The 24,295-nt window shown below is 43.7% G+C and overlaps 3 protein-coding genes across 3 annotated transcripts; 1 reads left to right on the plus strand and 2 right to left on the minus strand.

The window, feature by feature from the left end:
- Window positions 1–375: 375 nt before the first annotated feature.
- On the minus strand, window positions 376–7,872 carry LOC106750815 (serine/threonine-rich protein adg2). The gene is made up of 7 exons (XM_014631414.1): window positions 7,809–7,872; window positions 7,353–7,639; window positions 5,471–6,899; window positions 4,533–4,741; window positions 4,106–4,291; window positions 3,305–3,446; window positions 376–557 (listed from the first exon to the last, which is right to left on the minus strand). Exons 1-7 carry the CDS (start codon window positions 7,843–7,845, stop codon window positions 418–420), a joined length of 2,430 nt encoding a protein of 809 aa, XP_014486900.1. The 5' UTR covers window positions 7,846–7,872; the 3' UTR covers window positions 376–417.
- A 2,989-nt stretch (window positions 7,873–10,861) lies between these two features.
- LOC106750757 (glutamate receptor ionotropic, delta-2-like) lies at window positions 10,862–18,263 on the minus strand. The gene is made up of 14 exons (XM_014631293.1): window positions 18,173–18,263; window positions 17,919–18,077; window positions 16,567–16,716; window positions 16,247–16,470; window positions 15,900–16,040; window positions 15,540–15,707; window positions 14,967–15,200; window positions 14,523–14,696; window positions 13,942–14,016; window positions 13,019–13,163; window positions 12,393–12,744; window positions 11,930–12,061; window positions 11,044–11,201; window positions 10,862–10,956 (listed from the first exon to the last, which is right to left on the minus strand). Exons 1-14 carry the CDS (start codon window positions 18,261–18,263, stop codon window positions 10,862–10,864), a joined length of 2,298 nt encoding a protein of 765 aa, XP_014486779.1.
- Window positions 18,264–19,996: 1,733 nt separating this feature from the next.
- Window positions 19,997–24,271, plus strand: LOC106750806 (docking protein 1). Its single transcript, XM_014631399.1, has 3 exons — window positions 19,997–20,542; window positions 20,975–21,148; window positions 21,306–24,271. The coding sequence occupies exons 1-3, from the start codon at window positions 20,471–20,473 to the stop codon at window positions 22,701–22,703; spliced, it is 1,644 nt and encodes a 547-aa protein (XP_014486885.1). The 5' UTR covers window positions 19,997–20,470; the 3' UTR covers window positions 22,704–24,271.
- Window positions 24,272–24,295: the final 24 nt, after the last annotated feature.

Raw genomic sequence — 24,295 nt, forward strand, 5'->3', positions numbered from 1 at the left:
GTTATTTTCGCACGACGAACGCACCTGCCTTCATTCACATCGATCAGCTAGATGGCGTGAAAATGTTCTCGCCCTTCGCTCTCTACGGCGAGACGTAACTCGGTTCGACGTTCTTCCAAATGCTCAATCCTGCACACTTCAGGTTACACACACACACACACACACACACACTGCCTCTCTTTCTTATCTTTATACTTCTTTATTTACAAATATAGGAATTTTGTACAGAGCACAACGTTAATTGCGTAATGTTCGATAATAATTGCGTGCGAACTAGGAGGAGAGAGAGAGAGAGAGAGAGAGAGTGAGAGAGAGAGAGAGAGAGAGGGGAGTCTACATTATAAAGTATAAAACTATTTATAAGTATCGCCGAATAAACGAGTGTTTATTTAAATCTCAAGCACCGTAGATACGTTCCTACAATATTCTCGAATTAAGCGGGTCGTCCACTCGACCGGCGATTAGACTCACCGAAGTCTCGGTATCGACGATGAAGTAGAGGAAGGGATGCATCACCGTGAAAGGCACCGGACCGGCTCTCTCGAACAGACCGTTACCTGAAAAGATTCACGGCCGGTCTTAGAAAATTGCCCGGGCTATCTTCGTCACGATTTTATTACTGAATTTGCGTTTTCAGTAAGATATATTGCTTATTCTCCAATAACTGATTGGACATGCGTTAGAGCCGCATCGGCACGCGCTCAATGGAGCCTGGCTTCTATAAAGAAACCTCTCTGCGGAGAATTTCCTTTTAAATGCAGGAAAAATGTTTCATTACAATTTAACTTTTATTTTGTCCGCACGTTTGCCGATGCAGCCTTTCGACCGTGCATAACGCAAGAACTATTTCCCGTGCTGTTCTACACAGTGCGGAGGAATCGGGAGAGAGAAGATGTTTGAAGTAGATTAAAGCATTATCTAGTTATAGTTAATGCAGTTATTTTAATTAGCGAAAGAAGATTGAAAATTTCGAAACGATCGATCGGTATGATCTGTGTTTGTTAGTGTTTACACTTTAGTTTTAGACTCTTGGACCTTCGGTCCATTAACTCTTAGACTAATCAGCACACTCTTCCTTTCACCGAGTTGACAAAAGTTCTTGTCCGAGGATAAATGCTATGAAATTCGATACCACGAAGACGGTGGGTCCTCGAGAGGAAAGGAGCGACAGTACCCGGTAAGGTAAAAAGGATATTCGATTTTTCGAAAGTTACGGTTATCGTTACCCAGCGAGAACTTCACATTGAATCAACATCAAATCGACGTCGATTTGGTGAGTCATTTCTCGTTGAGTAGTGACTTGACGAAATCTATTGCCTTTTCTAGTTACATACAGAACGGATAATTTTATCGTCACTTGAAAATATAATTGAGTGATATTTTACATATAACGTCACTATTTTCTTAACTCTTTTTTTAAGGTTTGTCAATGTTGTCTTTACTTTTTAATTTACCGATACGCTACAATGATTCAACAGAGATGAATAACTATACGTATAAATTAAAGTAGCAGTTTTTTCTTTTAATATTTTATCGAGTCATTCCTCTTTGTTTGAGAGAAGGGGCATGCAGGAGCGAAGAAGTGGTCGAAAGAAGGATTTCTTAGAAACGCTTGCAACGCCACAACGATTCAGGAATCCTCCGGTGAATGTAAAAAGAGATGGCGCAAGGTCTTTTTATTGACTTCCTTTGCGGGCTCAAGCAGGATATCAGCAATTAAATTCAGTGAACTGAACAACAATACTGAGAATATTCTCGACGGTAATCGATAGTCTTGCTCAGTGGCAAGAAAATAGATTTTGCCCGGCTACGAACTCGCACGCGTTGGGCGGAGAATTTGCATATCGCGACGCGTAATCGAGCGTAATCGAAATCTCTAATACGACTTATTCTATAAATTGAAATTTATGTCAAAACAAGGAAGGTCAAAATTTCTTTGTATATATATATATATATACTATTGTAATAAGATATTAATTTCGCTTAAACAACGACGGATTTAACTCTCATAAACCAAGTAAATATCTTTTTCGCTCTCCTTATTTCGGACCCATTGATAATTTTGCGAAATGAAATTTATATCTTTCTCATAAAAATTTTTAATCAAAAAGACGCTTAACTGAATTGTCAATTTTTTTTGGAGACACGTGCTGAGAAGCCCCAATTCAGTGATTCTTTCAGGGGACAGCACTCGACACTCGGCGCGAGCATCGTGACAGACGAGTAGCCGGCTTAACGGCCGCGTGCCTTCGGCGGTTTCTCAATTGCAAATAAGAATCGGAAACGTTTTCGTGTAATTGCGGAGACGACGGCTTCGACGGCGCGCTTCAAAGCGCGGAAACGAGCGCTTGCATGCGCCGTCGTTAACTACGGCGACGTTAAGTAATAACAATTTAGCGGAACGTAAGGGGAGGAGCAACGGTGGATGGACCAGGCGATAGCGGAAAAGAGAGAAAAGGTAAACAGGAACGAGCCAGGTATGATGCCGGAGTAATAATGGTCGGAGCCCACCGCGTCGAACGCGTGTTCACCACGCGTGGAGGAAAATGGTTTACAAATAATGCGCACATTTCTGGAGAGCACTCGAGCCGCGCGCGCGCGCGCGCGTGACGTCGCAATTTCACTCGTTCAATGCCGGATATTGCGTCAACGTGATTATTTCTTCGGACATTATCTCGCGACTCGACAGACGAAACGTCGCTCCGCTTGTTTCCCCTACCGCGAAACGCCTGGCATTCTCGGCCTCGCATGCGTGTTTAGTTAATCGTTAGCGCCGTCGTTTATTCGAACACCCGGAACATATCCAGGGTACCCCATCGTCGAGGGTAATTTCAGACGCTAACCTAAACTCGTCAGCTCAATTGATAGACGGGTGCTTGGACACACGCGGTTCACGTCTAATGATAGTAATGACGTATTTATTATTTTATTTACAAGCTAGAGAGAGAAATAGAGATAGAGAGAGAGAGAGAGAGAGAGAGAGAGAAAGGAAACAATTTACAAGCGTCAAAAAGCGAGAAAAATGTATAATTTAGATCGGGAGGAGTGAAACGCGAACCTGAAGAATTATATATGTAGCGCGCCGTGGAATTATACTAATTGCGCTTTTAAGTTGAGGATGTACACATTAAGGAGCGATGAATGCATGAGTGGAAACGATTACCGTTACGGGTAATTGAAAAGAAGTGGAGTGCGATAGTGCATTAAAAGCGTAGTAGAGTAAAAGAACCTGCAGATCGATATCGATAATAGTCCCTTCGAGGTGGAACGATCGAGGGAAATGATGCGACATTAGACGACTCACGAGAATGGGTTCGGTCGGGTTTCATATAATTCCTTATATTGACCCCTATACTCTGTTGCACGTCCCTGGCGTATACGCCGAGATCGGCTGTCATGGGTGATAAATCGGCCACCCTCGGCTCGAATACGTCCGAGATTCCCAACTGCGGAAGAAACGAGTGAAAAAGAAGCGAGACGGTTGCGGTTAAATCCTAACAAATATTGACGCAAATATGAAAACAACTCTCGCGTATCTGTCTTGATATTTTTCTCGCAATTCTTCGTATTGCATTTCTCTTTACATTTTGCCTCTTTTCGCCGCGTAATTCTTGGGCGTAAATTTCCCTTATATCAATACTCAGCATAGGTACCAAGAGGATTTACTTTCCAAGGTGGATCTCTTCATATTTCGAATTTATTTTTCTCCAGAATGATGAAATAATTAAATAAATAAACGAAAATTTTGAGTTTCTTAACTTACGAGACATTAAGAAACGTCTTTTTACGTGTAAATATCTCTCTTGGGGAAATATTTTAAAAGTAATCGACAAATTAAAGTATGTGACTAGTCTTTTTGATCATTCTGTTTTTTTTATCACTTTCTTAGGATTTTGTTTAGATGAGGTTTAAATAAAAATATAAGCAAAATTCGCTCGAATTTTTCTGAAACAGCAAGTTACTCGCTTTGAGATTTTTGGAGTAGAATCAGAAGGAGATGAGAAATGACAAAAGCTACAGACTACTACAGGCGCGCTTAGCCTGTAGTGCGGGTCGCGGAGTGTCTGTAACGCGACATTGACAGAGTACGTTGGCTCACACTTACCCTCTGTAAAAATGACGTCAGTGTGACAAAACCGCGCAACATGAACGAAGGTATGGTGGCCCTGACCCAAGTAGGTTGTAATCGCTTCCTCAACGATCTCAACGACTTCCCGCTGAGATCCCTCGCCAGGCGATGCGTGTCCGTTCTATCCGTTGGCATCAGGAGTATGATATTGTATCGCGGATCCTCGAATATTAAGAGAACAACAATGATTTTCGCGTGTCGCTTAATCGTCTTTCTTGATAATTCATAAATAATAAATGTATGAAAGGTGCCATTGATGCGTCACTGAAAATACGGCCTTCGGTGTTAGAGCCTCCTTAAATATCTCTTCTTCCAATTTGCGAAAGTTAATAGAAAAGATTTGGATGTTTAATTTGAGACAAATTGCTTCGCGGCGCATCGGGGATCATTCGTTTAGACTTACGTCCAGAGGAAACTCGAGCGCGACAGCGTGCAACGACGGGAAGTACGCGAAAGGCAGCACGGCGATGTATCTGGAGCCTGACACTGAATAAACGTCGCAACCGTTCACCAGAAACGCTATTTCCGACGTAGAATCTTCGGCAGATTCTCTCGGGCTCAGCGTGCTGTACGATTTCCAAATGTCTAAATCTTGCATCCAGATGCCTTCGTCTGAAAGACAACACGGCCCAAGCCTCATCGATCCTGTAGTTTTATGAGAAAGTTCTCTTTCTAAGGCACAATAAGGGATAATGGGGTAATACCGGTCATCTCTGTATCTCGACTGTGCTCGATACGAATTGAATTCTGCAAGTTTCCGTCCTCTGCGGAGGGCCGAAAGAAGTATCAGACAAAATACCGCTATCTTAATATCGTTCACGGTTAAGCTATTGCGAAAAGTTCGTTCCATCGTTTTCTGATGTAAAGATCGATGCTAAAGAAGCGTGGCAAGTCGGTGCATTTACTCATGCTAAATTATTGCATTATTTTCCGCAATGTCCCCCAAACCTTCTAATATACGATAGGAATATTGGTTTTCTGAACTGATGGATCCTTGCAGCGTGGTTAATTTATTTGCGCAATCCACGGTGATATCCATTGCATTGAGCGGATCCTGAACGCGACATTTCTCACCAGTTCTGTCAGAGTTCCCCCTTAGTTGACCGCCATTACCCCGCTTTACCCTGATTATTCTCTCCAATTTCCTAACGTCGAAGGGATCACTTCGATCGTGTCAAATATTTCGTTCGTGCGAGATACAATACCGAATCTGTCGGGAGGCACTATTTTTCCGCGGGACGAGCGGAAGGAAGCCAATATTCATCCGCACGTGTCGCAGTTCGACTCGCAGCATCTGTGACGCGCGTGTCGGAGAAAGGTGATAACGACAACTGACCGTACCTGGATAACTGGAAAAGTATCCGCGCGGGTTCCTCGTTCTACGTACGCGTCGGTCCGCCGGCTTATCGTCCGTCGACTCGCCTTTAACGGTATTGTCGTCCGTTGCGTCCCTCATCTTCGATCCGGTAACTCCGCTCCCGATCGATTTCTTCTTCCGGCTGATCGCGACGGTATTCTCGTCGACGAGAGGAGACGCGACCGTCTGATTATCAATCGACGCGGCGGTGCTCGCTACGGTGGAACTGTTCGAGTTTACGGCGGGGTCTCCCGAGGTCCCGTTCACCGGCACAGGTGGTGATACCATTGTTGTCGCTTCTGGTCCCTCGGGACTAACCGGTGGTGTGGTACCGCCATCGGCACTGGTCATCGTCATAAGATCGATCGCGGCAGTCGTTCCTGAGGCATCATCTCCGGCCGGAGTGCTCGTCGTCGTGGACGGCTCGGTGCTCGGGACGATGCTGTTATCCGTCATCGCGCCGGGATTCGGGATGGTCACGTTCGCGGTATCGGGAGTAATCGGTGTCATGGGAGCCGGAGAATTCAAGGTAGCGGTATTCGAGATCTCGCCGGTCGTAACGGTCGCGTTCGTCGTGCTGGCCATCGGTTGCTCGGTGCTCGTCGTCGCGACCGGCATCTCTGTGGAGGGAACCTCGGTGTCGCGGCTCGTCGTCGGCATCGTCGTGCCGAATTCGCCGCTCGGCGTCTGAATCGTCGTCGTCGGCACGTTCGAATTCATACTTCCTATGTCCGACTCTGTCGAGCCGGCAGACTCGTTCGTCGCAGTATCACCGGCGACCGTAGGCATTTGGGTACTCTGATTGCCGGCGAGTACAATCATAATCACCGTGCTCGAACTAGCCTGGCTGTCCGTCGAGGGCGTCGAGGCCTGTCCGGTGTTCGTCGGCGTCGTATTCGGCGTGACGTTTTCCGCGCCGGTGGGCGGCGGCTGGGCACTTTCGTCGGAAGTAACGGTGGTCAGCGAATTCGCGGGCTGCGTCGGAGTGTTTTGAGAAACTGCTCCGGGAATTGGGGCCGGTGTTGTTGGCACGTCGGCAGTCAAGGGTATCGTGACAGTTTGCTGAGTGGCGGCCGCTGTTGCGGTCGACGGGACGGTCGTCGTTTCCGCGGCAGCCGAGGCAAGGGCGGGCGTCGCGGCGGCATCCGTGGTTAACATCGTCGTCGTGGCCGTCGTCGTGTCCGTCGCACTCCTCCCGGTTGTCGTCTCGACCGGGAGCGAAGTTAAGTCGACCGTGGAAGTCGACGGCTCGGTCGACGCGTCCTCCACGCTAACGGTAACATTCGCCTCCTGCTCGATGCTCGACAGGTCGAAGCCGTAAAACCTGAGAACGTCCTCGTACTCGGGCCGGAGCCTGGTGTTCTCTCGGCTCAGCGTCAGCCCGCCCAAGAACCCATCGGCGTTCAGGTAGCTCTTCAAATAGCGAACGTCGAGATGTGAATGCGAATACTAATTACTTCTAACGTACTCTCTACACCCTGATCGAAATCTACAGTTACATATTCTAGACAGATGCCAGGTCGTTGGATCGCGCAGCTGGAGAACAAAATTGGTCGCACTGGAAAATGGGTTTGGTTGGATCTACCTGGTAATGGACAACCGAACGCGTTCTGGTTGGAAAAAAAGGCGGCTAAAGACCGTCGTACGCTAAAAAATGAGTTTAGAAAAATAGTTTGGTTGAATCTACCTAACAATGGACAATCAAATACGTTTCGATTGAAGGAAATGAAAGTTTTGGTCTCGTGGACCAAATTTGCAGATCCAATCAAACTCATTTTTCAATGCGGAGATGTCTGAGGACCAGGGATATCCTCCGGATGTCTCTGACATGCCCTGAACATTCTCGTTATTATTCTCGGATCTTACTCTCAATCGTCGATGAATATCCCTGAAGCCGATCCTGGTGACGTCCCGGTTGGCTGGTAACCCCATGGCGTCGAGGATCTGCTGGCTTCCTCTACCAGCGGATCCTTCGTAGAGCGCAGCCAACACGAAGGCAACCCCCGTGGGCGAGAACGCCACGTTCCCATGATTCGAATACTGCTGAAGGATCTTCACCCCGAGATCGTTGACGACGTCGGTGATCACGTCCACCGGACGCTTCGTATCCCCGCGATACCAAGGATCCTGCGTATAAGCGAACGCGGACGACACTGCTGCAACATAGCATCGATAAAAATTCAAGATCGCTTCGGCTTATTTTTCTCTTCACAGACACGGATGCGCGTAAAATGTGCCGGCCGGCCGGCCATCCTGATTGGACCGATCTACTACGGCTAAACCACGGCTGTGTCGCAAAGTAATCGAAACGGCCTTACGTACGCTGCAATATCACGATCCAGTGCAACGGCTTGTCCATCGTTTCCGGTCGCTGCTTCCTCGCTGCTCCGTGATCGTTGCGCCGAGCCGGAGTCCGGGACGCGATCTAGCCGGTTCTATTAGGATTGGCCTTAGTCGTTCGCGTTCTACGTCGAAACTGGCTCGCGTCGGAACGCGCGCGGGTCAGATACGGCCAGGCCGGCCAGCTCCGCCGCCGAGGTTTGATTAAGACCCGCTCGAGGCCCGTCCGAGGAGCGCTGGAGGCCCGCACGAGGCCCGCTCGAAGCCCGCCGATTACTACCGCAACTTCTTAAGTGCTAAGGTCGTAATCCCCGTTAAATCGCGCACATAGCTTCCCTCCCTGCCGCTGCCGCCGGCCGCCACTCGATTCCTCTCTTCCTCTCGGGATTTTTACATAATTTAATTCCCGCGCCGAGCGAGCGAGCGAGCGACGTTATCTCGTCGTGTCTCGCTCGTAATTACGTTTTCGGCATTCCCGCGAGGCTCCGATTTCCAAACGCCGTTACACCTTGCACCTTGTACCACTTAACGTTAAAGGTGATGAAAGAGAACGGCGGGTACTGAGTGGAAGGATGAATTCCAGCGGACGTAGTGATCGATCTTTGATTTATGACTGTGCGGTAATTATATAATTAGCGTGGCATCGTGCAACCCCCTCGGAGTTTTGAAAGGAAGAATATTGTAATATCGTGACTTCGTGCGATCGCGAAGGTGCAAAGGGACACGGTCCTCGGATGCGTCCAATTTACGATCTGCAAATGCGGAGCGCGTACCTTTTCTCGACGCGAGACGGCATTCCTCCGCCGATCGATGCGCGATCGATGCGCGCGCGCGCGTTTATCCTCACAGAAACACAAATGTTATCCGAAGATATGCGGATATCGCGCTCGATAACGGTAGTAGCGGTCGGCAAACGGAGCCGCACCGAGCGAGGAGATCTTGCTTTCGACTGATCCGAGTGGGAGGATCCCCGCGAATAAGACGTTGCGTAATTCCGCGTCGACTTTTACCGCCACCGCCACCACCGCCGCACGACGGGGTCGAGCGAGATTTCGTGTTTCAAAGAAGGCTACAGTCTCGAAATTTGAACCGATTTTCGATGATGTTTTTTTTTTTTTTTAATGGCAGCTCACGAAAGAATTTTGCCGAGATGCTGCTTCCCCATTTTTCCCCCACTCGATTTTGCGCCCAGTAGCGGATTAAAATCACTCAGCACAATCTGATTACAAATATACATGTTTTAAAGTAAAAGTACAATGCCTAATTTGGAGCATTCTTGTTGTTTTGGTCTAATAAGATAAATAAGAAGAATATTGAAACTTTCAACATAGATAGCGTATGTACATATATTGAATATATACGAATATTTCATGTTTAAAGATTAAACATTCGTATTTAAAGACCAAGACAACAAGAATGTCCACAGTTGGGTATGTGTCCCAGGTATTGGTACTTTTATCTTAAATGGACTCCAAAAGTTTCAATCCCGACTGATGAAATAATCGCCATCTGTTCAGGATTGAAATCTATGGGTCTCATTTCCTTTGAAACGGTAAATCACTACACCTTAAGACACGTGTATTTACATATATATTACATATATATTTGTAATCAGCTTGGTGAGTATCTTAATCTGACACTCCGAAAATCGGGTACGAAATCGAATGAGAAAAAATCAGTATTAATATCTACTTGACGTTAAACTAGATAAGATATCGAACGAGTTATCTACCGTTTAATCGAAATCTCTCTAAATCCAGCTTCTTTACATGTCTGATTTAATAAAGAAGCGAAGCGAAAAACAAAAATTCTGTTTCGACAAAGTCGTTCTAAATTTGATCGGCTTTCATTAGAAAAGAAAAAAAAAGCACCGAAATCGGTTCGAATTTCGTCGAATGTAACCTTTTTATGAAACACGAAATTTCGACCTAACTGTGCGCCGTCGCCACCTCCGCCTCTAACGACGTCGTCGTCACGGACGATCGCTAAATGCAGAGCTCAGGATCAAGCGATCGCTGCAACAATAAGCAACGCGGATCTCATTATTACGCGCACGCCAGCGGGGCTCTCCGTGCGTGCCTCCTCGTCTTGTCCTGTTCCGTGCCATTGCGCTCTCTTCTTCCCCGTGGAAGACCGATTATTATCGATACCGAGCAGCCGTTCAATCGGCACGTATATACCGCGCGTACCATCCTCAGCCTCTCGATACACACACACACACACACACACCGTGTCGTTCACCGAGCGTCTGAAACGCGCGCGGAACGATTTCGTGACAGGTTGATGATGATTGATGTCCGATTTGCTCGAACGAGCTCGGAACTATCGGCATCCGTTCGCGAGCGATACGAAGTTGAACCTATCAATTGGACGTTGTTATGATATAATGAGCCAGCTGCCCATTTTTTGGAAGCTTTTAGCTTCGCGTGGCAAAATCAGGACCGGTGAGCGTGCAATTTGCGCCGCGCGGTATTAGAGCCGACGGTGCTGGCGGCCGGTGCTTGGGGATTAATCGACTTCGTGCTCCGATGGGATCGCACTCTCGATGTAAATGAGAGAGTAGAATTTTATTTGTAACATATCTCGGGGGAAAAAATTATCGCCGGAAATGTGTGTAATTTTCACCGTTGATTCCACGTTGCGTAATTACGTAGCGAATTAGCCGGTCTTTCTGACCCCTCGGGAGGGGGGACTTAAACTCGCGTGTATACTTTTATCAGGAAATAAGAGAGCAGTCCGAGATTTTCAGGTCAATTGTTGTCGGCGGTGGAGCCGAATGAGCGAGTGATCCATTGCGAAAGAATAGGCGGTAGTGAGAAGAAGGAGAAAATACATAGCACAGGTACGTCCTTTAATTAAACCGTCGTTAAGCCGGAGGAACGTTGCGCTTATAATAGAGAGCAGTCCCCTTCAATCAGCAGGGAATATAAGTGATATAATAAAATCTAATTGCATACGCGGAACTTTTACTAACGACACGTTGGTCGTCCGTCGAAACGGGAAGGTCCGATCTCCTGTCTTCCTGAATCGGAATCTCAAGAGAGGAAAGGCTGAAGCTTGCGTCGCTTCTTCACTTGTTGTCCGTGCCAGAGGAACTCGCAGCATAGGAGAAATATGGATCCAGCCACGCCTGAAAGGGAGCAAAGTGAGGGGAATCGCCTTACTCGCGAGGTATCATTATTTCCCGAGCGATTTCCACTCCTCGCAAAAACGTTACCCATGAAAAGCACGAAAAATATGCCCTGCATGTCCGACACGTTTACTTTGCGCTCGTCGACGCCTTGATTGACGGAACCGTCCGAGCATTTGTCTTTCACAGGTATTTGCTCCGTTATCCATTTGTTCATCAATCCGGACTCGTGCATGCGATGCAACCTGAATGACGAAGTCGATTCTCAAGCAAAGTGGCGGATTCGCGAAATATCGTTGCCATCAAATTCAATGCTTTTTCGAGTTTGCATTCACACTGTCGGCCACGGTCAGATCAAGCGACGGTCACAGGACGCTTCTACGGAAGAAATCTAAACCGCGACGGTCCTGCTATGATCGTCAAGTGAGAATGCAAAACGATCAAGAGACAATCAGCAGACGGTCGATAGAAACGAAAGAGAACTTACCTTTCTCATCTGAGATAGACGAGAAACTTATTAAATATATTTATGCAAGTGTAGAATTTGTACTTGAACTCCTCTCGCTGAAAATATTGCGATACTTCGTACAAATGAAAAATACGGAATAAAATAGCAGAATAAAAACTGCGATTAGTTATGTATCTCATTATCTGTGTTATAAATATTCAAACACACATTCTATAATATTATGTAATATGGCAAAACGTTACAAGAGCTTAAAGAGAATTTTGAAACAAGATTTGAAACAAGGTTCTGACATGGACAGTATTACAAGGCCGACGGAAGACTATCAGATGATCGGAAAGCGTGAATGGGAATAAAAAATCTGTGACCACGACTTGACCGTGATCTGACCGTATAGCGAGAATCGACCTTAAGATATGAAGAAATCGCGTTTCGAAAAATCGAGAATATCACGTGAACCATCTTTTGGAAATTTATTGTATTCGCCGAACAATAATTGGCTCTTACTCTGCATTGATAATTTTCGTGTAAGGGCTCTTCTGCCCGATGATCATCGCTATGGGCTCGTCCATAAATTCATCAGTGCTCAGAGAGAAGGAACATCCGCCATTCAATAATAGGTCGTTCCTCATCAGAAACCTGTTCGGGCGATACGTCATTATTGTCGTTTTTACCGAGCGCGCTAATTCGTAACTATGACGATATGCATGATAAAGCATTGAAATGAGGAATGGCTGAATATCTCTCTTCCTTACGGAGGCGTACTTTTTTCCGCGCGACTTTTTTCAGGAAAACGTTACAGTGTTTGACGAGATAATTATGTTTATTCTATCCAATATTCTTGGCAATTCTTCTTCTTGACAATCTCTTCCCATGTACAAGGCGTATTTTAATCGGTCTCAAATATTTTACTTTGTTTTCCTTTGTTTCTGTTAAACTTTGTCTTAATCGCATTATACCGTGAGATTACCTCAACGTGCTCCTCCAATCGATTAACACGTGTTTGCCCGCCTTCACCTTTTCGATAACTTCCGCTGCTTGTGTCGCATTATGAATTTCGGCGCGTTCCCATATAATATGATACTTCTCATCTTCTGCATTTTTCAGGTACTCCCCCAGAAAGCTGCCGTTAGGAAAGCCCCAGGTTACCTTACCTTTATGAGCGATGAGATCGTCCACCGTCAGAATGGCGGTGTCCATATTCGGGAATGTTAGAAATGCAACCAAACTTCCGGAGTAAGTCGCTACCACGACCATAACGACCAACCACCAGACGCCTACCAGCAAACGCGCGCTATCGCAACGGGGTAAGTACATTCCCCCTAAAATCATTCACACGCAGCCTTGCATTCCTCCCGAGGAGTATAGAATTCTTCTTATGATTCGCTGAAATACATGCACTGACGAGAGAAAAAAACATAGGATGGGTCAAGTTTCTCCCGACGAAAACCAATAAAAAACCAAAAAAAAAACGACCTATGGATAAAGAGCAAAAGTGCTCCATAATCGGTTTATAATCGAAAGAGGCGGCCCGGTGAACTTAAAGGTACCTTGTGCGAAATGAACGTAACGATGTCAAAAGCGAAAGACGACTACCTTGCTGAAGAAGAGCCCCGTAGATGTACCACACGCATTGCCAAGACGAGTTGAGCCCTACCGTCTTCGTGCCCGGACTGTACTTGTGAATCAGGTACAAGATCGGGCCCATTATAATAATAGATGCTGCCAGGCAGGCCCATGTCTGGAAGCAAAACTAGCCCGCTTGAAGGCATGCATGTACAAACGCGTGAAATACATCTTATGTGAAATAGATCAAACGTTGAACGGAGAAAGGAAGAGAAGGAAAGGGAGAGAGAGAGAGAGAGAGAGAGAGAGAAGAAGAAATAGCTATTAAGTACGCATTTTGACAAACACAATACCAAATCAATCTCTGTCGAATTTTATGCTGATGATTATTATTAAATTTTCACTTCCTCCCTGATAAAAATATTATGCTGAAAATTTTACTGAAATTCTCTCTCAATTGATCCCATTTCACCGTCATTCCGTCGATGTACGTGCAGTTTTCAGTTAAATTCAGTAAATTTCAACAATATACTTTAACTTTCCTTGTATTCAAGCACTGGTATGTTATGAGGTTAATGAAAGTTACTGAAAAATTACTAAAATATATAATAATAAACATTTCAAAGTAAATCATAATTTTCATCATAAAATTCAATGTAATGCTGTGAAATATAATGAAAATTAAAGTATAACTCTGAAAAGTAATAAAAGACTTTTCGAAATATTAGATATCATGAAATTTACTGAATTAAACGGAAAACTACGTATATTAATGAAATTGGGTCAATTGAGAGAGTATTTCAGCAAAATATTTCCATCAGGGTTCATTGTTCAATACGTTCAGTCTGTTATTAGATTTTATATTTCATCTCGTTATTTTATTGTTACTTTATTTACTAAGCTATTTGTTTACTGAAAATATAATGGAGGCCCATCACAGGACCGTGAATTACCTCTTTGGCGAAGGGAGCCGTGAACAGCAACGCTCTAGAGAGTTGACCAGGCTTTGTGGTTAAGAAGCTATACGTCTGAATAAAGATCGGTAGTGTGAAATTGACCTCCCCTCTTACGCGATCATCCACGGTATAAGCGCAAGCTGCGAGGAAGACCTTCTTCATGCGAACCATGTCTATTATTTCCGACGGTATTTCTCTTGTATTTGATTTTAACACCTTTTAGAAACATTCGAAGCATTTGGTTCGAAACACTTCTAATCTACTATCTAGTTCACTTCTAATCTAAATATCTCAAAAATATATCGCTTGTGAAAACCCTTGTAACATTTAGACGAAAAAAAAATGTTATTTGACGTAAAGATATTTATCGTTTGAGGAACCAAACAATCCTGCTTGTTGAATCAAACATTCGTTCGTTTTTTCCACCCCGAAAGACAAATGTGTTTCAATTAAGGAAATTGTATTAAATCCAAAGAAATCTTTTTCTCTGTATATCGCAGCTTAAAGTGGCAAGTACAAATCTATCATGCTGATGAAGAATTTAACGAGATATGAACATTGTCATATATACATCTTACCACTTCGCTTTTGGTCTCGTTCTGCGTAAATTTTAGCGTCCGGTTGCTCATCGGACTGAGTACGGTGTACGTGAAGTTTAATTTTGTGGCTAGGTATTTTATAACATCGAAAACCAGACCGCCGTATTCCTTCTCACCGGCATTGTTGAGCGAGATAGTTTGCCACGGTGGATTCTGAAAGGACGCGACTTACCCTACGTACGATTTATACGGAGAATAATGTAGGGGAACCTGAAGCATAATGGAATCACGAGGCGTAATGGGATATGATCGATAACTCTTTCCAAAAATATTACTACAACTATAAAATTTGTTTTTCTTAAAGTGGATAGTCCAAAAAATATTTCGGCCTAGAACAAAGTTGATTTATTTATTTTTAATACGTTTAAAACTTGTTTAAATTTTAGCATTCCCATTATGCCCCGGGTTCTACATTTCACGTACATGATACGAGGCGACTGGCATACTGATCCCTCGGAATCCATAAGAAATGTGCGGGAAGATGGCATCGGTCAAATTTGAGCCGAGACTAGGAATCCACGTTCCCGAATCTATCAAGTGCGCGATGTTCTTGCCGTGAAGGAAGAAATTGCCCCATGTTATGGCCGAGGCGAATCGCCAAAACAAGCACTTGCCGCAACTGCCGCCCGAGGCGAAAGTATCGTCGACAAGCTTTATCTGCGGAAAATAGTCGCAGCGCGTACAAAGCTTCCGTCAAGAGAACATTTCGATAGTGATACTTGATGATACTTCGTAAATTAGCGCTTCTAAGCCGATTTTCGAGGAGAGATCCAAGTCTCTCACACGATGCGAGACAACATTGTACAATTATAATTACATAAAAATACAAGCATATTTTTGAACAGGTATGAGCCATTGCCAGAAATGTATGCCTGTCCCCCTTCGGTAAGTTCGCGCTTGTAATTAAAAAAAAAATTATTTTCAAGTCAAATTACGAGTTATCACTTTCGCGCACTATCGATCGAGATGCCGCCCAATTCTCGAAGGTACACAAACTTGAATATTTTTCAGAATCTCCCGACGCTTCTCGCGCTTGTTCAATCGAATGAGCTCGAACTCCTCGTCGCTCACATGATTATACAACTCAATTTCAATCATCAGCGACAATTTTAAAGCATTAGCCAGAGCTGAAACTAACTCTTGGACGTGGCACATTAGTTTGGCCTGAAAGACAATTTTCATTATGTTTCGCCTAAAAGTACGCAATGATGGGAAAAAACCTTTCAGAGTTGGCCATAAGATTTCCCCTTCTCTTTGGAGAAATTTGACGATACGGTTATCGAAAACGCGAGAGGGTTTCTCAGGCAGTTAAAATCTGTGCGTGAAATCGAACAGGGAATCAATCAAATAAATTACATCGCAATGCGTGTCGTTGTCCGTCGAATTGTAAGCGAAAGCCACGTTTGCACCTTCCGACAAGAATTCGGTGAAACTGGTAATGTTCGTAGCGTTTCGTACTACGCTGTCGGTGATGACGTACAACCATTGGCTATCTGGCTGTGCCATATCCAATTCCCTCGCCTTCGGAAGCACATTGTATGAAATCATTCGAAAATGTTGATAAACGAGTGAAAACGTGAGAAAATGTTAAGCTCGAAACACGAAAGCGGTGCTGAGCGAAAGCGAAGTCCGCAACTTCACCTTTGCTCTCAAATAGAAATGCGTGCGGAACAATGACAAGACTTTGCCGATTTGTCTCTTACAACTTCCATAACGTCAAACGCTGCCTCTATCGTGGCGATTACGAGGAAGTATTTGCCTAGTTGATCTACATGAAAGTCCTCGAGCATCTCTTTTATGTAATATTTCCTGTTACGTTGGGAATCGGCGTGTTTGAAGACGAACAACGATCTGGAGACCATGTTGAATTTCTTGTTCGGCAATGGGGTCGATATAGCTGTGGCAACTTCGCTAATTGTATCCCTGTCTACAATTCATAATACAAGAAGCGAGTTAAGGAAGAACGATGTTAGTTAAGGGAAAGAGGTGGACGATTATAATATGGTGAATTAAATTGCGTCACCAAACGTGTCGTCGTGCAATAAGTTGACATTGTTCCAGTCCAGAATGTCGTGAGATCTTAGGTCGTAGAAAATCTGGGACAGTTCTTTGCCCGCCGGTATTAAAGGGATGCTCACACCCTCCGAATCAGGAAATCGCGGGCAATCTCGTTCTTCAAGATAAAAACTACTGTCAAAGTGGGCGAAAGGGTTCACGCAGTCAAGTTATTTCTGAATTTGTCTATTAGACTCAGGGATTCGGAACTAAAATTAGACTTTATAAAATTTCAGTACAACGAGAGAAAAAGTGCTACATTTAAGTAAATATTTGCTAAGATGTATTGGAGTAATTGATTGGATTCAATTAATTAATTACCCAAATATTCCTTAGCAAATATTTACTTGAATGTAACACTTTTTTTCTTTCGGTATACTATTTGAGTTAGATTAAAAAAGAACCGGCTATTACGATTATTGATTCCGCTTCCTGCCCGGATCCGTGATTAGGAAATTCTCACTTTAAGAAAATACTATCACAAAATTTTTCCCCACACAAATTTGGCACATCTGGCTGTGTTGAATCAGTCGAAACGCGCGATGCAACGCAGCACAATCTCGCGAATGACACCAGATAACGAGGCAAAAATAGATAACAATATTTGCGAGTAACACTTTAGTCGCGAATCATCACTGAACTAATTGCGTAATTTAGAGCAATCTACATTCGTCCCGACGAGACGGAACACGAGGACTATCTAATATATTTTTGTTTAATATCTCCTCGTACGTACCTGTTATTGCCAAATGCACGAGCTCTTCTTTACTCGCAGCTTCGTGCAGGCTCCATGTTAGGCGGCACGTTGCCACCGATAAGAGCACCGTGAAATCTTCGCACGCGTCGAACGTCAAAAAAGAAATATTATTTCTCCTCGATCAAATTAACTAAGACACATGACACACGGAGAGAAAAATGTTGCTGAAACAGCAAATTGTTTGTTGTTAATATAGTGGCAGCAAAACAAATTGGTTTGAACAGCAGAAAGATTTGTTAAAAATATTAGTTTGCTGGATATACGGACAGCAAAATAATTTGCTTATGCAAATTGAATTTTATTGCCATCGCAACGATGTTTTGCTACGACAGCAAAACTATTTTTTCCGTGTAACAGATTCTTTTGCTGTCGCTGTATTAGCAAATAATTTGCTTGGTCCAGCGGCAAAACTTGTTTTCTCCGTGTAGGATATTTCGGATATAAAATCTGCGTAAAATCACACAAGTGGTGAACGCGATAATAACAGGTGGACGGCACACTCTGCACAACGGTGTAAACGGAAAGGACACATGAAGATTGATCTGACTGAGCATTACTCTTACCTCGTAAATTATTAATTTTCGTATTACGGAAGATGCGCACATCCAAATCAATCGAATGTATCTCTTCCCTCAAGACATTCGTGACGAATTCGTGAATCGTCTTCACAGTGGTGCGATACTCATGCTTACTATCGAAGAAGCCCTTATCGATAACGACCGCTGATTCAAAGAATTTTCCCTTGTTACTGTCGCGACGGTAAGAAGAAAATCACTCATTAGAAAAAACGGATAGGTAATCACGAGTTCGTCCGTACCCATCGAGGCGTTCGCAGACATGAGCGACGGGAAGTCATTGAAGGCATTGCCGGAATTCAAGATCCACGCGAGGAGGAGGACGCAAATCATATCCGTTGACAGATCGTATTGGGACACGACGCGCGGACTGGTCGATATATAAGGCAGGACATCGCTCAATGATAAATGAGTTCATTACTTTCGCCGATTCATTATTATCGCATTAACCGGAACTTCGTCAAAGCTCGGTCGAAACGCAATCGCGGACTGAGCGCGTCGCGGGCTCGTAACAAGTATCGCGAATTCGCGGAAAGGTCGATTCTTCAATAACTTATTGGGGAACGATCGAATCTCATCGGGACTTGAATGGGGTGAATCATTGGCCTGGATGAGCAAAACCACCGGCCGGATCGGAAAATTATTGTAAAACGGTCAAGCATTACGCTCGGATCGAAATTGTATCGTGTTAAATTTAATACGAAATTTTTTACGTCGACGAGACAAGAAGTTTTCGCGATGTCTACGATATTCGCTTTGTTCAACCGACGTTAACGTAATAAAATTAATATTATACAATAGCAATTATTATTATATCATTGGGAATGATATTCGCCCTACTGCGGAATTGGTTAGATTTTCTGTAAAAGGCAGCGGAACATATAAGGTACAAGGAATAAAAAGTCAAATAAGGGTATGGCAATGGACTTCGGACGTATTTTTTGTTTTATTATGCTTCGGTTTTATTACATCGTCCGCCGTAATTATTCGGTATCTCCTGACGGAAGGCGAAGACGGAACAGAAAGGTTATAAATATGTGTTGCGGTCTACCACTTCTCTCCGTCTGATTTTATGTGTGATAAGGACATTACCCATTGTTTGTATTCTGCTGGAAATTCCTGCGCATGCCATATGAAAAAACTGAAATGAGAGGAACTCTGAAAGCGAAAGATTCTTCCTCGCGGAAAGTTTCAAATCAATTTCTACTCTTGAGAATTATTTTAGAAGTGCAAGAGGTCGAAGGGGAGAGCCAATTAATAAATTTAGAAGCTCCATTCGGCCCACTTGAATCAGCCGGACTTATAACTAATTAAATCCCAATAAGCAAGAAACATTAAATAAATCTTTCGAAACATTGATTTCAGAAACGCATTTTACCATAATATTTTATAAATGTTTTTAAACTGTTGCTTGATAATATAATATTCCTAAATATTAAAATCATAATGTAGAAATATTATCTTTAATATTTGGATCAAATATTATTAACAATGACGTTGTATGCAACATTAAGAACTACATATTTGAAAACGTTACATGTTATAAAATATTACTGTAATTAGTTGCGTTAACGTTGTGTTAACGATTTCTTGCTTACCGGGATATTAACATTTGAAATTTAGATACGCGCTGTCAGAAGCACAAATAGTCAGAAACATTTACTTCGATCGTATTTGCACATAACTTATAAACAACAGTATTTTTACATTCGTGGATGACTATAGTCATATATAGGCAAATTTACTATATGATCCTTTTTTTCCCGGTATAACGTCAATAGCATTAACGTGAATAATTACAATATTAATATAACATCAATACAATATTAATATTATAGAAATAATATTAATATAAATAACATAACAATAATAATAATATAAACATGATATTAATACAAATAACTAATGTATTAAGTGTGCCGGATGATATGATAACACGGTAAATAAAATTTCGCAGCGCCGACCTCCCGTGGACCGTCGATGTCGCTAGAGGCCGAGGCGCGCGGCTCGGCGATTCGAACGACATCGTGCGTTCGCATGTGCAGTTCGTGAAGCGCTATCGCGCTGGCAGTGTGCGCGGACAGTGCGGAAGATCGTCGGCTGCAAACGTGTCGCGCGCTGTCTCGTCGGGTTTAACTATGCGCGAGCGTTACGTAGAAAAGCTCACGTACCTGCACCTCGCCCGTCCCGTTCGCGCTGGCTGGTGCGCGCCTCCTCGTGTTCTCGTGAAATCGTCAAGCGTCCTACGTTACCATGGGCTGAATACCGCCTCGGCCGTAGTAGCTGTCAGATCACGCGCGAGCGAGACAACACGTTGCGGAACCCGGGGCGTACGAGAGAGTCGGGAAGCGAGACGCGGCAGGGCCGACGAAAGGTCCGAGTGAAAGTGCGAGAATTGTCTGCTTCTTCTCTCTCTCTCTCTCTTTCTCTCCCTTCCCGCGAGACAAGCGCAAGAACAAAGGCGTCGGTTTCGACGAGCCCCTCCGTGAGCCCACGAGGAGCGACGACTTCGCGACGTCGCCGATGTTTAATCGGCCGCAATGGAGCCCGAGGAGCCTCTGATGCAAGGGATTCTCCTGCTGCCGCCGCAGGGAATGTTAGGCCAACTCAAGGTTGGTGTCGCGCTGAGATAACTCAGGACGCACTAGGTTGCCGCGATACGCGATAACGGGACGGCGCATCATCTGTGAACGACCCGTCCTCTCCGCCCCCTCCTCCTTGTTTTTTTTCCATGTTCCTCCATTCCCTCTTCCGTTAGACTGCTCGATCTACGGCAGGTATATGTGTATGACATGCCTGTGAGTACACGCCTCTTCCCAGCGGTTGGTTGACAATTTTTTTTTTTTAGAAAGGTCCATATCCTGTCAAGATGGGCACTGCAATTCCCTTGTATCGTCAGTCTCTGTATCATGGGAAACATACTTCAGGCAAACATACATACATACATATATATATATATATACCTGTGTGTAAACACAAGCTCGATAAGTTAGTCGAACAAGCTCTCAGTTTTACCTGGTGCCTCCTTGTTTGTCTGTTTCTAGAAAACGTGGCACAAGAGATTCTGCCAGCTTTTCAGGACAAGCAATTATGGGATTAAACGCGTCGAGATTTATGATAATCAGGAGGAAGCAATACTGCAATCTCATTCCCCACGTATCGTCACCCTGGACGCTTGTATCAAAATTGCTCCCAGCAATCAGTCGCATGTCTTCACTGTACGTATATTCGCTTTCTCGTTCTTTCTCTCCCCCCTCTCTCTTCCTGCTTCTTGTATCATTGCTTATATATATATATATATATCTTATCTATCTGCTTACTGTTGTCATTATCCTGAGAAAACACCACGTTCACTATCGAGTTTGTCTCACGCAGGTGGTGACTAAGTCAGGGATACATTATTTCGGCTGTTACTCGGAACTGGAGATGACCCAGTGGATCACGGCATTCCAGTTGGTCGCCTTCAAGGACAGTGTGTCGAATCAAACGATAGAAGAGAACAACGATCTGTATTGCACAAGCGGGGAGGACGTATTCTCCGTTAAAGTCGTCGAGACGGACGCGTCGAAGCGATGCGGACTGGAAGCGAGGAATTACACGTTAGTGGTCGCCGCGGTCGACATGAAGCTGATGGACGGTGACATCGTGCTGTTCACATGGCCGTACAGGTACATCAGGAGATACGGATACCGGGACGGCAAGTTCATCTTCGAGGCCGGGAGGAAGTGCGAGTCCGGGGAGGGCTCCTTCCGTTTGGAGCACAGCAGCCAGCAGGAGATCTTCCGGTGCATGTATTCGAAAATGAGGTCCATGAAGAAGTTACTGAACGAGGAGAACAATCCGAGCATAGATTGCAACGACGCCCAGTATCACGCGGCTCTGTCCATGGAACCCGGCTCGAGGGCGGCCCTGCCTCCCTCGCCGAACAATTCCAGTAACCTGATCGACATTGATTTCTCCTCGCAAAATTCCCAGAAGCAGATGAGCTCGTCGTCGAGCGGCGTGGAGTCGACCACCTCGTCGACCAGATCGATCGGCAAACAGTCCAAGCCGGCCAAGCCGCCGCGAAAGTACATGTTCGGTAATCTCCTGGAGAGGAAGACCTCCGACTCGGAGTTCCTCGACTTGCCGACGTGCGGGGAGTATAGGACACTGAGTCAGGCTAATTCGCCGGAATTATCTCACAAAGCGATCGTCGATAGTGCCGCCTGCGACGATGACGAGAGACACCCGTATGACTTGGTGGAGATTAGGAACGACGCGTGGAAGACCCACGGCATCGATAGCGTGCATCACACCGAGAGGGTGAACTCGGGCGTGCCCGATGAGAGAGATAAGAAGGACGAGAACGACGATTTCCAGTACGAGGTGATGATGCCCGTCGCACCGTCATTCCAGAATTCGTGCAAGAGCAAGGAGATCATCGCGGCGGCGGCGGCGAGTATCGCCAAGGACGAGTCCGACTACGACAAGTTGGAACGCTTCGGCTCCGTGTCGAAACTCAGCCAGTATAAATACGGCACGCATTCCAACGTATCTCACGGGGAGAACGTCAACTGCAATCTCGTCAATCCAGCGTGGTCGAATTACGATATCGTCGAGGATATGTCCGCCGTTAGATTAGCCGACGACAGCCACCTGGGATACGGTATTATTCGGAAGAAAACGGATCTGTCTGATAACGCTCCCGTCGGCAACACTGCCGGCGGACCGCAACACAAAGTCTTCAACAACAGCGAATATGCAATCGTATCGAAACCAAAAAGGGTGTAGATCGACACAACGTCGACCGACCAAAAGTATTAACGACCGAAATTCCACTCAAGTTTGCATCCCGGATATTCTCTCTCTCTCTCTCTCTCTCTCTCTCTCTCTCATATTTTCGCAATTAATTGTAGGAATACAATAATATGCTAGTCTGCGCTGCGTGGCTAGAATATCAAAAAAAGAAGTTCTCGCTTTGAAGAACGCATATGTTGTAAGATTATTGCGAAACACCGCGAAATATTAGGAACAATACAAGATAATATTTCTCACGTATTGTGATCTTGCTCGCTTTTTGTATGTATTTATAGAGACACTAGTCTTATTAATTGCCGCGTTATGAATCATAACCGTAATATCAATAATATATAAATCATTCGTGATATCTAGTAAAGTCTCAACGTTAACAAATTCCAGACGCATTTGTGCCTATTCACGATATTTTCTAACTAGGTATTTTCTAACTAGAAAGACTTAAAAAAAAAAGCTAAAAGTGATTATAAGTGCATTTTACAGACTGATTCACACACAGAGAAATGTAGTGCCTTCTAAAAGTCTTCCATCTTGCGAAGACGTATATCTTAATCGATACCAAACTGATGACTAAATCACCGCGCGAAAATGTGAAAGTCTCTACTAATATTTTAATATATTGGTGTACTTAGAAATTTATAATATTAGATATTATCATAATTTTATTACTACCACACGCGCACACACACGTATACACACACATCCATACATCCACACTATAGTATTATACTCTCTACCACTACATTAATATTTCTTCCTGCTATTTTATTCTACAAAAAAAATTGCTATTATATAATAGTATATATAGATAGTTTATATATTAGTATTATTATAATTATATAATACTTTTGATTTTATAAAAAAAAAACAGGTTAAAAGTCTACGCAGATGATATGTATGTATTTGTAAATACTTGCATATAGGAGTACTTTATTAGGGATGATATTAGGGAAGATCATCCTGATTCGGTTGAATCTAAATCATCGCAATTGGATAATCTTATAATTATTTAATACACACAATTTATATTGTATATTTACAACAATTAGTGTTTTTAAGTCAGTTTTGTTGCCTCAATATAAATTTAATAATTGAAAGTATTTAAAGGGAGATACGGTTCATTAAACACTTGGAAGTATTCTAAAATTTAGCATGTATATCATTTAATATGAACTCTAAACGCTTTAAAGTTTCAATTGTGTCCTGAGAATTATTTTATTTCTTTACTACTTGTATATTTGACATATATGAAAATTATACACCTATAATGAGGCGATACTTAAAAGATTATAAAATCATCATTATTCGTTATGCAAATTAATAAATGCAGATGTGGCACATAAGAATTACTGTTTTGATATATTTTTATTCGCAAAAGTGTCTTGTTAATTTTATTTTTTTACAAAATTATACACAAAGGAAATATCGTAATCAGTTTTAATAAAAATGTAATGAAATGAATCATCTCGAATAATGTATCCTTGTGCCAAACGAGTGGTTTGCCATTGATAGCAAAGTTATCAACTATTCAAGTAATATATAGATAATTATATTAATAAAAACAGTGC

The sequence above is a fragment of the Dinoponera quadriceps genome, unplaced genomic scaffold (assembly GCF_001313825.1).
Source record: "Dinoponera quadriceps isolate SergipeBrazil2010 unplaced genomic scaffold, ASM131382v1 scaffold5021, whole genome shotgun sequence".
Classification (NCBI taxonomy): Eukaryota; Metazoa; Arthropoda; class Insecta; order Hymenoptera; family Formicidae; genus Dinoponera; species Dinoponera quadriceps.